The 17,754-nt window shown below is 35.4% G+C and overlaps 1 protein-coding gene across 11 annotated transcripts in view; it reads left to right on the top strand.

The window, feature by feature from the left end:
* The window catches only part of CCDC122 (coiled-coil domain containing 122), a 71,535-nt gene extending 55,614 nt beyond the window's left edge, over nucleotides 1-15,921 (top strand). For all 11 annotated transcript variants that reach the window (XM_058437847.1, XM_058437845.1, XM_058437842.1 and 8 more), the window contains one exon: nucleotides 15,308-15,921. In XM_058437847.1, coding sequence (XP_058293830.1) covers nucleotides 15,308-15,457 — 150 coding nt within the window. In that variant the 3' untranslated portion in view covers nucleotides 15,458-15,921. The remainder of the gene's footprint in view (nucleotides 1-15,307) is intronic.
* Nucleotides 15,922-17,754: the final 1,833 nt, after the last annotated feature.

The raw sequence follows: 17,754 nt of genomic DNA, 5'->3' as shown, positions 1-17,754 counted from the left end.
CTTATTTCTTCTTCACTTATAAAGCTTAGTTTGGCTGGATATGCAATTCTGGGTTGGAATTTCTTTTCTGTAAAAATTTTGAATATTGGTCCCCAGTCTCTTTTGCTTGTAGGGTTTCTGCTGAGAGGTCCACTGTTAGTCTGATGGGTATCCCTTTGTAGGTGATCTGACCTTTCTCTCTAGCTGCCTTTAACATTTTTTCCTTTCATTTCAACCTTGGAGAATCTGAAAATTATGCATCTTGGGGATGATATTCTTGTGAAGCGTCTTACTGGGGTTCTCTGCACTTCCTGAATTTGAATGTTGGCCTCTCTAGCTAGGTTGGGAAGTTCTCATAGATAATATCCTGAAATATGTTTTCCAAGTTTCCATTCTCCCCATCTCTTTTAAGGACTCCAATGAGTCATAGACTTGATCTCTTTACATAATTCAATATTTCTCAGAGGTTTTGTTCATTCCTTTTCATTCTTTTTTTCTTTATTCTTGTCTGACTGTCTTATTTTAGAAAGCCAGTCTTCAATTTCTGAGATTCTTTCCTCTGTTTGGTCTATTCTGCTATTAATATTTGTGATAGCATTATGAAATTCTTGTAGTGTGTTTTTCAGCTCTATCAGGTCACTTAGGTTCTTTTCTATACTGGCTATTTTGTCTGTCAGCTCCTGCATTGTTTTATCATGATTCTTGGCTTCCTTGGACTGGGTTTTAACATACTTCTGTAGCTTAATGACCTGCCTTCCCATATTCTGAATTCTATTTCTGTCATTTAAGCCATTTCAGCCCAGTTCAGAATCATTGCTGGAGAGGTAATGTGGTCATTTGGAAGAAAGAAGGCACTTTGGCTTTGGGGGTTATCAGGGTTTTTGTGCTGGTTCTTCCTCATCTTTATGGGCTTACACTCCTTCAATCTTTGAGCTGCTGACCTTTGAATTTTTTTTTCTTTTATCCTATTTGATGATCTTGAGGGTTTGATTGTTATATGAAGTGGATTCATCTGACTAGCTTCATTTCTAGAAGATTTTAAGGGCCAATGCTCTGTTCCCAACTCCTGGACTGTGTGCTCTAACTCTAGGGGACTTGTATCAGGCCCCAGTTTTGTTCTCTGGCCCCTCGAGGTTAGGAATCCACTGTGCTGGGGGTGCCAAGGTGCTCCTAGACTGCTGGTCACTATACTCAGATGGGTTGTGTCAGCCAAAGTGTTCAGTAGTGCAGTGACAGCAGGATCCATTCTTGTTTGTGCGTGCCAGCAGCAGCAGTAGTGGCAGTGCAGTGGGGTGCACACTCATCAGCCGCGGCAGAGTGCTCATGAGTCCTGGGGTGCTTGCCTCCCTGCAGGCATTCACTACAGTGGCAGAGACAGTGTAGCTAGGGGAGACAGGGGGTCCCTGCTGATGGCTGTGTGTTTCGTCTCACTGGTGGTAGTGTTGGCTCAGGAGCAGAGTGCTGGCAGGCACAGATCTGTGTCCAATTTACCATTTAAAGCATATAATTCAGAGACTTCTTATATAGTCAGATATGTGCAACCTTCACCAAAGTTAAATTTAGAAATTTTCATGACCTCACAAAGAATTTTGTACTTTTTAGCTATGACCTTTATCTGTCTATTGTATTTACTCATAGTTTTGCTTTATTATGTTCTTTCTTCCTGACATTCTATGATTTCTTCTTATATCATTTCCTTTTTTATGTACAACTCCTAAAATCATTCTTTTAGGGTAGGTCTGGTGGTAACACATTCTTTTATTTTTTTCATGTGAGAATGTCTTGATTTCTCCTTCATTCCTAAAGGCTATTTTTGCTGGATATAGAATTCTGGGTTGACAGTTCTTTCCACGGTTGAAAAATGTTATATCACTTCATTTTGGCCTCTGTGATTTCTAGTGTGAAATCTGCTGTAATTCAAATTGGTTTTCCTATATATGTAAGGTATTTCTTTCTTGGTGTCTTCAAGATTTTCTGTCTGCAGAGTGAGTGGGATTGGGGAAAAAACATTTTTCTGTTTCCAGAAGTTTTACTATGACATGCTTTTGCATGGATTTCGTTGCATATATCCTTTTTGGGTTCTCTCAGCTTCTCAATTCTGTAGTTTTATATCTTTTGTCAAATTTAGGATTTTTCAGCCTTCAGTTACTTGAATACTTTTTTTTTAAATCTGTGCCTTCTTTCTCCTCTCCTTCCATAACAAAAGATATGACATCTTTTGTTACAGTCTCATAAGCCCCTGAAGTTCTATTTATTTCTATTTGCAATCTATTTTCTCCCTTTTGTTCAGATTGAGTAACTTTAGCTTTCTATTTTTCAGTTAACTGATTATCTGTTCTCCCACCCACTCTTGAATTCCACTGAACTCTTCACTTTGGTTATTGTACCTTTTAGTTCTTAAATTTCCATTTGAGTCTTTCTTATATCTTATATTCCTTTGCTCAGACTTTCTATTTTTTACATTTTTTCCACGCATGTTTGTAATTGTTTATTGAAGCATTTTTATGACAGAGGCTTTAAAATGCTTGTCAGATAATTTTAACTTCTGTGTTATGTTCGTGTGGTGCATGTTGATTGTGATTTCTTGCTCAGTTTGAGATCTTATTTTTTGGTGTTATGAGACATTTTTTATTGAAATATGGACATGTTGGGTATTATGCTTTAAGATTCTAGATCTTCACTATTTCCAGGTGGCCGTTGGGGTCTAGATTCTCCTACCAGTCTCCACTGACTCCATTGTTTCCCATGGAAGGGGGAAAGGCTAGTCTGTAGGCCTCTGCTGATATCATTCTGGGTTGGAGGGAAAAGGAATCCTTGCTACTACTCCTAACATGGCCTCCAGTAATACTGTGAGGACATGGCCTGGTTACTACTGAGTACTGGTGAAAGTCCTGACTCTCTACCAGACCTCCTTTGATGTTACATCAGGGAGGAGAGGAATATTACACCTTGATGGGCGGAGAAGTCCAGGATCCTCAAATGGGCTCCAGCAACACCACAGTGTATGGTTTCTTGCTGCTTAGAGAGGATTGAAACTCCTGGCTCCACAGTTAAAACTCCTGGCTCCTTAGTTAGCTTTCCCTGAGAGTGCATCAGCAGAGGGATTAGGCACTTCATTACAGCCTTGCAATGGTAGAAGTTTAGGCTTTCCACCCAGCCCTTGCTGGCATGAGTGTTGGAGGGGCTATAGTTTTTTCTGTGGTATTTGATTTCAGTAAAACAGTTACTGCCTACAAGTTTTCTGTCTCACTAAGCTGCTATTTTCCTTATCTTTTGGCCAGATATAACAAATTTTACTTAGGGCTTTTTGTCTGTACTTCTTGGCATTTCCAGATTGCTATCTTCTCCAGAATCCTCTCTGGGATATATGAGGAAAGAAGAAAAACCATGACAGTACTTGGGTCTTGAGGTTCCCTAGACAGTTTGCCTTCTTCTCTCTAACTTTCATGAGCTTCTGATGTTTGTTTTATATAAAATGTCCAGAGCTTTTAGTTCTACTTATCAGGAAGAATAGGTAACTGAAGTATATCTACTTCATCTTGCCAGCAGTAGTATAAATTGGTAAAGGATGATGTAAGTTGTCACTAATGTTAGATTTAGTGGAAATGTTACTGAGGTTAAGACTTCCATTTTTTTGATGTTTCCATCATAAAACTTCTTGCTATGAAATTTAATAAACTTTTTAAGTTTTCATAATAGGGACTCCTCTGTTAAGATTCTTTTGAACTTTTTCATTTTAATTCTATTACCTCTAATTCATTTAAAAGTTGTCCTCAATTCAGTTAAAAAAATGAAAAGTTAAGAACTTAAAGATTCTCCACAACAAATTATGAAGCTGAAGGACCAATATAGTCAGACCATTGTCTTAAAATGTTACGTTTTTGTCAATAATTTTATTTATTCCATGATGAGAATTGATCATTAATATGAGTAACCTTCTTCTCAAAACAACCAGTTTTTAAAGAAGATGAATTCAAATACCAAAAGATTTTTATTACTTCTTTTTTGGAGTCTCTTTTCTATCCCTTCTGAATATCTTTAGCCATGGCCTTATTATAGTTCAAGAACCATCTTTTGCCTGGACTATAGCATTATTTTGTTCTAATTCTTTTAAATATTGTGCTTTACATATTTTAGTTCTCATATTAATCTTGCTTTTACAATTTTTGGTTCATAAAAATAAAAAATGGTTTTTTGAATATCGATGTTTTCTTGTCAAATAAATGCTTTCAGTATTTTTAGGCCATATCTGAATGAAAAAAACCTTTTCAAATATTTATTCCCAAAATGTCCTACCCCCCCCCCCGATATCTATTGTCTGTCTTCATATATTTTGGAAGAAAGGAACTAAAGATAGTGTGGAGAAAAAAGATAAGCTATGAGTCATTGACAAAAAATTGGGGAAGCAAAATACAAGGCATGCAAACACAAAGCTTCAAATATAACACATTAAGCAACAATCAGTGGTTTCTAGTTCAAGGTAAAAAAAAAAAAAGTGTTATTTCCAAATCCAAGAGTTTTCAGACAAAGGATACTGGAGCAGTTGAGAAGTTTTTAGCAAATGATGAATGCTGCAAGCAATGCTTTGGGATAACAGACATTGTGTAAAGCACTGATGGCTTACTCTTGCCTAAATTTTGTACAGCATGAGTTTAAAATTTAAAAGAATAGGGGAAAATTGTGTACACTTTAAGAGCTGCTAAGGGTGATGAACAAAGCATATTTAATTTAGTATGATGTAATACACAGCTATATAATTAACAAATGCATTCATTTATTGAGGTCAGCAACAGCAATGATTACACAACTAGAAAGCCAGTCCTATGAGAAAAACCCAAAGCCTGGGCATGGTGGCTCATACCTGTAATCCCAGCACTTTGGGAGGCCAAGGTGGGTGGATCACTTGAGCCCAAGAATTTGAGACCAGCCTGGACAACATGGCAAAACACTGTCTGTACTAAAAATACAAAAATTAGCTGGGCATGGTGGTGTGTGCCTGTATTTCCAGCTACTCAGGAGGCTGAGGTGGGAGGATTGCTTGAGACTGGGAGGAAGAGGTTGCAATGAGCAGAGATCATGTCACTACACTCCAGCCTAGGCAACAGAGCAAGACCCTGTCTCAACAAAGGGAAAAGAAAAACCCAGAGAAGCAAAGGGAAAAAAGCTGATCTGAAGGCAAAGTAAGAATTATTCAGGTAGATGCAAAGATAATATAGTAACTAATTATTCTCTTTTATAGAAAGTATAAGAAGAAATGTCCAATGTTATTAAATCTATTATTATTTATTGAATGCCTGGTATTTTTGGAGCACTTTATATAGGCTATCCTATTTAAATTCCCCATAATAACATGTCTTACAAAATTTTAGAAAATTTAAATAACTTGCACAATGCTACATAGCTAATGATAAATGACTGAGTAGGATATGAATCCAAACCTGTTGGACTCTATTTTCCCACTTCTTTTTTAAATATGGTTTTTGTTTTTAGGAATACATTCTCCTTAAAAAAGATTAACATGTTAGAAGAAAGGCTGTAGTTCCTTTTATACCACCTTCTAGCATGTTGTTCTCTCTCATTACTCTCACCTCTTATTAATGGTACACACAAACCTCTTATTAATGGTACACACAAACACAAACCCCTATGGATGGAAGAATATTATGTAAATGTAGTATATGTATCATTTTGCAACTGATTTACTTATTCAACAATCTGTCTCATAGATTTTTCATATTGATGCAAATTGGCCTACCTAATTATTTTTAACTGCTGCAAAATATCCCACAGTTTGGCCATACCTTAATTTATTTAGCCATGCTACAACTGGTGAACATTTAAGTGGTTTCCAGTTTTTTCATTATTAAAAGTAATGTTGTAGCAAACATAATAAACAAACCCTTTGCACCAAGAAGTAGAATTACTGGGTCATGAGATAAAATCTGTGCTCTTTCTGTTACATAATACTTTCTCTCAATAACTATGAACACAACTAATAGTAATAATATCTTATAGCTGAAATAATTTTATACTGTTTTATGGATTCTTACTCCTTCATGAGGTTGGTTGAGTAAATGTTGAATTTTTCCTTATTGGAAGCCCCAAATTTGCATATTAGCTCCCCTCAAAAACTTGGCTGTAACTTAAACTACACACACGAGGGATAAAATTCCAAGGAGCACAGCTGGGAAACAATTAGAATGCTTATAAGCTGAATAGAGATTTCAGCATCTGCCCACTATAGCAACTGCCCAATTCCCACAACTGCCAAACTTGAGGAGTGAAGACCACATCTGTAACTAAGAACTAAAACAAAGCTGGACTAAGGGCAAGACCTAGATCTAAGGACAAAATTGAAATAGATGTACTCTAACTTAAAGTATAAAACAAAGTCTCACAAGTTCAAGATGATCCACCAGTAATTTAACTGACTATTAGAAGAAAACACTTTTCAGAGGAAAGTAATAAAATTCAGAATTTTCAGCATGTGCACAATGGTTAGTAATGAAACATTACTCAACGTGAGGAAAAAGAAAAATATTGGCCGGGCACGGTGGCTCATGCCTGTAATCCCAGCACTTTGGGAGTCCAAGGAGGGCGGATCACTGGAGGTCAGGAGTTTGAGACCAGCCTGGCCAACGTGTTGGAACCCCGTCTTACTAAAAATACAAAAATTAGCCGGGCATGGTGGCGGGCGCCTGTAATCCCAGCTACTCAGGAGGCTGAGGCTGGAGAATTGCTTGAACCTGGGAGGCAGAGGTTGCAGTGAGCTGAGATCGTGCCATTGCACTCCAGCCTGGGCGACAATAGTGAAACTCTGTCTCAAAAAAAAAAAAGAAAAAAGAAAAATATTATCCATAGCTAAGAGTAGAATCAACCAATAAAAATAGCAACAGTTGACTCAGAAGTTGTTAGACAAGGACTAGAAAACTATAATAAGTATGTTAAACATTCTACAGGATGTTTATAGTGGGTATACAAACATCCTTTTCATTTTATAATTAAAAGAAGCATATAATGATTGATATTGTGGGTAAAGAGAGAGGATTTTAATCACATAAAACAACCAAATGGAAATCTGAGAACTGAAAAAATAAGTTGAATTTTTAAAATGTATTGATAAACAACAGTTGGTGGACTTTGTTTCCAGTAGACTTGCACTACAAAAAATGCTAAAGAAAGTTTTGTTTTGTTTTGTTTTTAGAGATGGAGTCTTGCACTTGCCCAGACTGGAGTGCAGTGGCACAGTCTAGCTCACTGCAGCCTCTGCCTCCCGGGCTCCAGCGATTCTCCTGCCTCAGCCTCTCCAGTATCTGGGACTATAGGCATGCACTACCATGCCCTGCTAATTTTTTGTATTTTTAGTAGAGATGGGGTTTTGCCATGCTGGCCAGTCTGGTCTCACACTCCTGACTTCAGGTGGTCTACCCGCCTCAGCCTCCTCAAGTGCTGGGATTACAGGCATGAGCCACTATGCCCAGCCTAAAGGAAGTTTTTAAAGCTGAAAGGAAATGATACTGGGAAGGACTAGAAATGGAAAATATGTAGATAAAGAGATGAATCTTTTTTGAGTGATTCAAAAGTCATTTGACACTTTAAAATCGAAACAATAATGGATTTTGGGTTTTATAACATGTAAAGTAAGATATATATCAAGAATAGCTTTTTGTTGTAAGGTTCTTATATTTTTACATGTACTGATATGTTAATTGAAGACAGATTGTGATAAGTTAAGAGAATATATTAAAATTCCTAGAGCAACTTAAAAAAATACATAAAGGTATAGGCATAGCTAGAAAGACAAAGGAAGAAATAAAGTGGAACAACAAAAAATACTCAATTAATCCAAAAGAAGACAGAAAATGAAGAAGAAAGTAAAAGGACAAAAGGGACTAATAGAAGACAAACATTATGATGGTAGACTTTAACCCCAAAATATCATTAGTTACATTAAATGTAAATGAACTAAGCATTCCAATTAAAAGGGAAAAAATTATTAGACTGAATAAAATAAATCAAGTGGCAAGCATAACCTCTTCAGAAGAGATGCACTTTTAATATAAAGCCACACATAGTTTGAAAGTTAAAAAAAGGAAAAAGATAAACGATGAATACACCAATCTTTAAAGAGCTGGTGTAGCTGTGTTAATATCAAGTAGATTTCAAGATAAGAACGGCTAACCAAGTTAAACAGGGTCAGTCAATTCACCAAGAAGGAATAACAATTCTACATGTACATTTACATAATAACGGAGCTTCAAAATACATGAGCAAAAACAAACAGAACCAAAGAAAAAAAGAGACAGATCTATAGTCATATCAGATATCTTAACTTTTTTGAGTAATTGATAGAACAATACAGAATATCAGGAAACATATAAAAGATTTGAAGAACTTATCCATCAACGTAACCTAATTAATATTTATAAAGCACTCCACATAACAACTACTGATTACACTTTAAGTGTACATGAAACATTCACCAAGACACACAATATACTAGATTACACATTTCAAAGTTGAAATTCTATTATCACAGCAGAATTCCATTAGAAATCAGTAACACTGAGATAGCTAGAAAATACATAAGCTTTTGGAAATTGACCATACTTCTAAATAACCCATGAGTCAAAGAAGAAATCACGAGAAAAAATAGAATATATTTGAAATTGAAGGATAATGAAAACACAACATATGGAAAATTATGGGGTGAAGCTAAAGCAGTGTTTACAGGAAAATTAAGTTTTTAATGCCTATAATAGAAAAGAGAAAAAGATTTGAAATCAACTATCTAAGCTTTCACCATCACAGACTAGAAAAATAAATTCAGCAAAGAGTAAATAGAAGGAATTAAATGGTAAATAACAGAAATCAATGAAATAGGAAATAGAAAAACAAGAAAAAAATCAACAAAGTCAAAAGTTGAAAAGAGTAATAAAATTGAGAAACCCATAGCAATACTGATCAAGAAAAGAGAGAGATTAGTAGGGACATTACTCCAGGTTCTGTAGACTTAAAAGAGTGATGAAGGCCTATTATGAACAACTTTTTGCCAATTTGACAAACAGACAAATTCCTTGAAAAAAAAACATACTATAACACAAGAAGAAATTGCATTCATGTTTAGCCTTATGATCCATTTCAAATTAAGCTTTATGAATGGTGTGAGGTAGGAATCAATGAAATTGAATTCATATTTAAAAACTCTTCCCATAAATAAGGCTCCAACTGACACATTTTCATTAGTGAATTCTAATCATATATTTAAGGAAAAAACAATGCCCAATCTAAACAGACTATTTCAGAAAAAAGAATATGAAACTCCTCCCAACTCATTTTAGGAGGTGAACATAACCCTGATACAAAAAGAAAAAAAAATTGATAGGAATCCTATCAGAAAAGAAATTACAGACCAATGTCCCTCATGAGTATAGATGCAAGTCTCTAACAAAATACTTGCAAATTAAATTTAGCAATATACCAAAAGTCTAATACATTATAACCAAGCGGGATTATCCTAAGAATACAAGGCTGATTCAACTTTCAAAAATCAAATGATGTAATTTACTATAGTGACAAAATGACAGAAGTAAAAAAGATATAACCAACTTAATACTTTCAGAAACAGCATTAGACAAAATTCAACACTCTCAACAAATTTTCTGAGAGTAGCAAATTTTCTGAGGGTAACATCTCTCAGCAAATTAAGAATAGAAGGAAACTTCATCAACTTGATAAAGGGAATTTATTATAAAAAAACAACCTTATAGCTAACAACATATCATACTTACTGGTGAAATGTTGAATGCTTTCTCCCCTAAGATTAGGAACAAGGCAGAGATGTCTGATATCACCTCCTTTATGCATCATTATTCTGGAGGTCCTAATCAATGTTATAAGAAAAAAATAAATATAAGGCATAAAGATTGGAAGGAAAAAAGTAAAACTGTCATTATTCACAGATAGCATAATTGTTTATGTAGAAAATCTTAAGAAATAGAAAAGACTAACAGAACCAGTAAGTGAATTTAGAAAGCTCATAGGATGAAAGGTCAAAATACAAAAATCAGTTACATGTTTATGTAGTTTCTATGTAGTAGCAATAAACAATGAGGAAGTAAAATGAATAAAACAAAACTTTATTCATTAACACTAAATACATTAAATACTTGCTAATGAATTTTGTGAAAAAATGTGCAAAACTACAATAAAAGTTCCTGAGAAATTAAAGATACTAAATAAATGGAATGATATCCTATGTTAATAGTTTAGAAAACAATATTATTAGTGTCAACTTTCCCCTCAAATGATGTATAGGTTCAACATTGTTCTATAAAAATCCCACTAAGTATTTTTTCCAGGAATTGACAAGCTAATTTTAAAATTTATGTGAAAATGCAAAGGATCTAGTAGCCAAAACAACCTTATAAAAGAAGAATAAATTTGTAGGACCTAATCTACCTGATATTAAGATTTATTATAAAGCTATACTTATCAAGTAACTGTAGTATTGGTAAAAGAATAAATAGACCAATGGAACAGAATAGAGTTCAGAAATTAATCATATTTTGTCAATTTGACAAAGTTTTCAAGGCAATTCAATGAAGAAAGGAAAGTCTTATCAACAAATGGTGCTGAAACAACTGGCTATTGGTGAGGAAACAATGAACCTGTATCTCCACCTCACAATAAACACAAAAATTCATCTGAAATGGATCATAGATCTAAATGTGAAAGTTAAAACTCTAAAGTTTCCAGAAGAAACTATAGGAGGATAGCTTCATTATGTTGGGTTAGCAGAGATTTCTTGGTACACAAACTTCGCTAACCATAAGTGAAAAATATTGATATGTTAGACTTCAAACTTTGAAACTTCTACTCTTTGAAAGACACCATTAAGAAAATGAAAAGGGCTAGGCACAGTGGCTCATGCCCATAATCCCAGCACTTTGGGAGGCCAAGGCAGGAGCATGTCTTGAGCCCAGGAGTTGAAGACCAGCCTGGATAATACAGTAAGATCTTGTCTGTACAACTAAAAAAATTAGTCAGGTGTGATGGCACACACCTGTGGTCTCAGCTACTCAGGAGGCTGAGGTGGGAGGATCACTTGAGTCCAGAGGTCAAGGCTGTAGTGATCTGTGATCATGCCACTGCAGTACAGCCTGGGCAACAAAGTGAGACCTCCCCGCTTCAACAACAACAACAAAAGAAAATGAAAAGACAAAATCACAAAAGTGAAAATATTTGCAACACATGTATATGCACAAAGGACCTGTATCCAGGATGTATAAAGAAAGAATTCCTATCAGCCAATGATAAAGTCATACAGTCATTTTTTTAAAAATGGGCTAAAGATTTGAACAGAACTTAAAAGAAGACATAGTATGACCAATAAACACGTGAAAAGATGTATAACACCCTTAACACCAAGGAAACGTAAATCAAAACCACAATGAGATGAGATACTATTCACACCTTTTTACCCCTAGACTGATTAAAGTTTCAATGAATATTAATACCAAATGTTGCTTAGGATATGAAACAACTGTCAAGATCATGCACTGCTGGGGAGATTATAAAATAGTGCAACTGCTTTGGAAAAACAGTTTGAGAGTTTCCTTAAAAGTTAGCATATACCTGCTGTATGTCCAAACAATTCTCCACCTAGGTGTTTACTCAAGAAAAATGAAAAAAAAAATGCCTTAAAAAACTTGTAAAACTTGTATATGAATTCTTATAGTAGCTTTATTGACAAAAGCCCCTAAATAGAAACATCACAAATATCCCTAGAAAGGATAATGGAAAAATAAATTGTGATTGGTTCACTGCACCCACTGTCCTGCACCCACTGTCCAACACTCCCCAGTGAGATGAACAGGTGCTAGAGAGGATGTGGAGAAATAGGAACACTTTTGCACTGTTGGTGGGACTGTAAACTAGTTTGACCATTGTGGAAGTCAGTGTGGCGATTCCTCAGGGATCTAGAACTAGAAATACCATTTGACCCAGCAATCCCATTACTGGGTATATACCCAAAGGATTATAAAACATGCTGCCATAAAGACACATGCACACGTATGTTTATTGCGGCACTATTCACAATAGCAAAGACTTGGAACCAACCCAAATGTCCAACAATGATAGACTGGATTAAGAAAATGTGGCACATATACACCATGGAATACTATGCAGCCATAAAAAATGATGAGTTCATGTCCTTTGTAGGGACATGGATGAAGCTGGAAGCCATGATTCTCAGCAAACTATTGCAGGGACAAAAAACCAAACACTGCATGTTCTCACTCATAGGTGGGAATTGAACAATGAGAACTCATGGACACAGGAAGGGGAACATCACACACCGGGGCCTGTTGTGGGGTGGGGGTAGTGGGGAGGGATAACATTAGGAGATATACCTAATGTTAAATGAAGAGTTAGTGGGTGCAGCAAACCAACATGGCACATGGATACATGTGTAACAAACCTGCACGTTGTGCACATATACTCTAAAACTTAAAGTGTAATAAAAAATAAAAATAAAAATAAATTGTGGTATATTTATATAATGGAATACTACACATACTACCTGTGAATAGATAACTTGTCCAGCCCTATTTTTCTATCATTTTATCAGTCCATTTAAAAGTAGGTGTTTTACTGTAATGAGAGACCACTTCACTTCCACAAGCATAGTGTTAAAGCGAACAAAAAGTGGCCTGGGAAGAACTCTGTCCATCTATATTTGAGTCCTAGTGGATGAACTGCAACCTAACTTAATAGGTAGACAAGGTGGAAAACCTAACTTAGGAGTATGTGTCTGTAACAACAGCTGAGTGTTGGACAATCCCAGCGGCCATACTTCAACCACTCATAGACTGCTGAGTGTTCAAACTGTGTTCAAATAAGGCACACACAGAGATGTAAGCAGTCCTGTTGTTTCTGACCTCACTTCCAATTCCTATACCTCAAAATTTACTTTTTTTGTCTATAAATTTCTTCTGACCGCGAGGCACCCCTGGAGTCTCTGAATCTGCTCTGATTCTGGGGGCTGCCCAATTTGCGAATTATTCATTGCTCAATCAAACTCTTAAATTTAATTTGGCTGAAGTTTTTCTTTTAACAATGGCCATGACCAAAAACATAGATAATAAGTATTTTCAAGGATGTGAAGAAATTGGAACCCTCACACATTACTGGTGTGTAAAATTACACTGGAATGTAAAATTATACAGTTATTTTGAAAAACAGCTTAGCAGTTCCTGAAACGGTTAAACATGGAGTTACCATATGACCCGGTAATTCTACTCCTCACTGTATACCTGAGAAGTGAAAACACATATTCACACAAAATCTTGCACACAAATGTTCATGGCAGTATTATTTATAATAGTCAGAAAGTGGAACCAACTCAAATGTTCATCAACTCATGAACTGGATAAATAAAATGTGGTGTATCATATAATGTGCTACTATTTGGCAATACAAAGTAACTAAGTTCTGTTACGTGCTATGCCATAGATCCTTTAAAAACATTATGCTAAGTGAAAGAAGCCAGTCACAAAACACCACCTATTGTACAATTCCATTTATATAAAATGTCCAGAATAGGCAAATGTATATAAGGAGAAACTAGATTCATGGTTGCTGAGGGTTAAGTGTGGGGACAGGGGAATGGGGAATGACTGCTAATGGGTACCAGGTGATGAAAATGTGTTAAAATTGATTGTGGTGATAGTTGTGAAACAGAGTAGGAATGGAATTTAAATCTTACTCAAGGGAGTTAACCTTATTGCAGGCATGTGCACAAGACCAGAAGAATGGCTGATCTTTACCCTATGCCTCATTATAATACTGAAATTCTCACCCAGGGAAGAACTTATCCATTATATTTTGATCATGCAATGTATGCACTAGCATGATTTCTCATTGTGCCTGCACACCCTGCGCTCCACCCGGCACATGTAATGACACTCCCATACCTCATGCACATTCCTGTCACCTTTCCTAAAAACACCACAAAGACCTGCCCTCTGAAAGCCAGCCAGCTAACTCTTGCTCCTGCACTGTCTCCATTGTGTTCAAACATAAGCCCCCAGTAAAAGCCTTGTTTGGGAAACTTGATCAGCCTCGTGTCAATTTCTATTAAATGAGAGCCTAAGAACCTGTGGTTGGTAACAGTTGTACAACTCTATGAATATACTAAAAGCCATTGAGTTGTACACTTTAAAGGATGGATTATATGGTATGTGAATTATATTTCCATAAAGCTATTTTTTAAAAAGATTGGGTGTTCTTGTGGCCCGACACCAAGACCAATGAAGCACTTTCCACTGTGCTGCATTGCCTTCCAGTGTATCCTCGTCTGGCTCAGCATAAAAGATGGTTTATTTAATATCGGGGAAATGGACTACATGATCTCCTGGATCTTTTAGACCGAGTGATCTGTGTTTCAGTGAATCACTGGATACAGGAAATGGGAAATGGAACCATTTTTCTTAACTGATGTTAAAAGAAAAACTTTAGACAAATTAAATTTGATAAATTTAAAACTTTAGACAAATTTAAATTTAATAAAATTAATTTTAACAGAGCTTAATAGAAGAATGATGAGAGAAGCAGCAGCCCTCAGAACCAGCAGAGGTTCAGAGAGCTCCACTTCACAAAGTGGGCAGGCAACATTTATGGACAGAAAATGGAAATGAGGTGCAGAAAGAGCTTAACTGGTTACAGCTCAATGTCTGCTTTATTTGAATATGGTGTAGTCAGCGGACCACCTGTGATTGACCAAAGCTGGCTGCTGTGGTCGACTGAGTCTCAGCTGTTGTTACAAAAATATACTCCTAGTTAGGCTTTCAGTTAGTTTAAATACTGTTAGATTGTAGTTCCTTACATAGGGACTCAAAGTAGAGTCCCCCAGGGCAAATTTAGTTTAACACTGGTAACTCTCTTAACAAGAAGGTATTCCATTATGGATACTTCACTTCTGCTCAACTCCCAAACTCCATCACTTGCTAGCTATGAAACTTTGGTCAAATTACTTGAACTCTTTTATCTTTGGTTTCTTCACACAAAAATGAGGATAATAATACCCATATCATAAGGTGTTATAAGAATTTAATTATATGCAGAAAGCTCTCAGCACAGTATCTAACATGTAATAAGTGTTGAATAAACAGTTATACAATTACTGTTTATTTTTATCATAATTATTTATAGTGGATAGTTTCTAATTAAGTGCTTTCCTCTTTAGAGTAGTCAAAATATTATTTATGGCTGTTTACTATTTATACTTCACAAGCTCTGTTGATGTGTGCTCTTCTTTTGATAGGTACAACATAAGAGATATGATGCAATTCTTAAGCGTTTGCATTGTCAGGTGAACAAGCTTCAGTCAAATAGACGACAATGGCAATGGAACATTCAACAACTGGAAAAAACTGCAGCCGAATTAAGAAAATGCATTGGAATGCAAGAGTAACATTGCCATAGGGCAATGTGGAACACAGACCATGACAACAAAAATTACGGGACAGAACATTAAGAAAATCTTTTGGATTCTTAATAACAAGCATCCACTATTAGAGGCCTGTCTTAATGACAGATGTCTTCGATTTTTTTTTTTTAAATCAGTCATCCATTTGTTAAAATGCCTTCTAACCCTACACTTGATAGCCGTAGACTGACAATAGGAATGTCTACGGGAAAATAATGCAAGAGTCTCTGAGACTATTTGGAGTGTGTAAAATGTATTATACTCATGAATACCTGTTCATGTTGCATTCACTACCCTATGAAGTAAAAATTTAGAAGGGAAAAATCACTTGAATTTTCAATGATTTTAATTGTTGTTATTTTAAAATGTTTGTCTGTTTCAAACTTTTTATTGGAACTTGTTTTTTGCAACTGCCTTCACAGTAGCCCATAAATATTGATATTTATAATAATGTTTTTGTATGTTCAATGCTTCAAATATTTTACTCCATTTTATCTTTTATCCAGAAGTTAACAATCATTTTTCTTTGTTATAAAATAAGATATTTTAGAGTGATACAATGAATAAAATATTTTGTTCACTTTTCTTTCTATAAATTATTCATATTCTGTGACTAAATTAAAGTTATAACATCATGTAACTCTTAAGAGTATTACTCGCTATAGACTAACATATTTTTTCTCATTGAAAGGCAAAATGTCAATAAATCAAATGTTAACTTGTCCCTTTCAAGATAAAAGTGCTCCCCCTTTTTCATGGTTCCATTGAGTCAAATACTTAGAAACAAAAACAAATAGGAAGATATGGTTTTAAAATATTCATTTGTAGGATTAAATAATTTCAAACAGCATCAAAAATTATTTAAAATCCATTTTCTCCTTACCTTTCTATGTGCCTAAAATTCAGTAAGTGGAGCTGATATAAAACCTGATATTAGTAATCTTATTATGTCTAACAGTAATAGTTTTATTATGGCTTAGCATGGCTTACTGTGGCTAACACTTCAAACAGCTTATCCTGTAACACAATCAGCTTTGGTCCATGACTCAGAAACACAGCTACAGTGAAAACGGTGAAACCTACAGATTGTGGGGAGTACACACTATACTCAGCTGAAGACAAGCCAGAACCAAATGCTGATTATATAAATATATTTTAATGTAACTTGCATATTAAAAAGTTATTATACTTTCTAAGTTTAGTTATCGCTTATAAAAAATTCTAGTTTTCTAAACTGTTTTAAAGTTTATATCAGGATTCAAAATATTTGTAAATGATAACATCTTGAGTTATAGATTCAAAAGTTTGTTTTTGAATTCAGATATGAAGAAAATAGGTGTAATCTGCTTAAGATAATGTGCTCTATTTGTAAAAGTAAGTTTTAACGTAGTTTTCTAAAATATCCTTAATAATAGATATACCTATTTTACATTTTATGACAGTCAAAAGTTATTTGAAAAAGAAACTTTTTTCCTTGTTCTTTTTTTTATTATACTTTAATTTTTAGGGTACATGTGCACAACGTGCAGGTTTGTTACATATGTATACATGTGCCATGTTGGTGTGCTGCACCCATTAACTCATCATTTAGTATTAGGTATATCTCCTAATGTTATCCCTCCCCACTCCCCCCACCCCACAACAGGCCCCGGTGTGTGATGTTCCCCTTCCTGTGTCCATGAGTTCTCATTGTTCAATTCCCACCTATGAGTGAGAACATGCGGTGTTTGGTTTTTTGTCCTTGCATTAGTTTGCTGAGAATGATGGTTTCCAGCTTCATCCATGTCCCTACAAAGGACATGGACTCATCATTTTTTATGGCTGCATAGTATTCCATGGTGTATATGTGCCACATTTTCTTAATCCAGTCTGTCATTGTTGGACATTTGGGTTGGTTCCAAGTCTTTGCTATTGTGAATAGTGCCACAATAAACATATGTGTGCGTGTGTCTTTATGGCAGCATGTCTTATAATCCTTTGGGTGTATACCCAGTAATGGCATGGCTGGGTCAAATGGTATTTCTAGTTCTAGATCCCTGAGGAATCACCACACTGACTTCCACAATGGTTGAACTAGTTTACAGTCCTACCAACAGTGTAAAAGTGTTCCTATTTCTCCACATCCTCTCCAGCACCTGTTGTTTCCTGACTTTTTAATGATCACCATTCTAACTGGTGTGAGATGGTATCTCATTGTGGTTTTGATTTGTGTTTCTCTGATGGCCAGTGATGATGAGCATTTATTCATGTGTCTTTTGGCTGCATAAATGTCTTCTTTTGAG

The sequence above is a fragment of the Hylobates moloch genome, unplaced genomic scaffold (genome assembly GCF_009828535.3).
Source record: "Hylobates moloch isolate HMO894 unplaced genomic scaffold, HMol_V3 SCAFFOLD_4, whole genome shotgun sequence".
Classification (NCBI taxonomy): domain Eukaryota; kingdom Metazoa; phylum Chordata; class Mammalia; order Primates; family Hylobatidae; genus Hylobates; species Hylobates moloch.
Note: the sequence above shows the minus strand (reverse complement) of the source record. Positions and strands in the feature narration are given on the sequence as shown.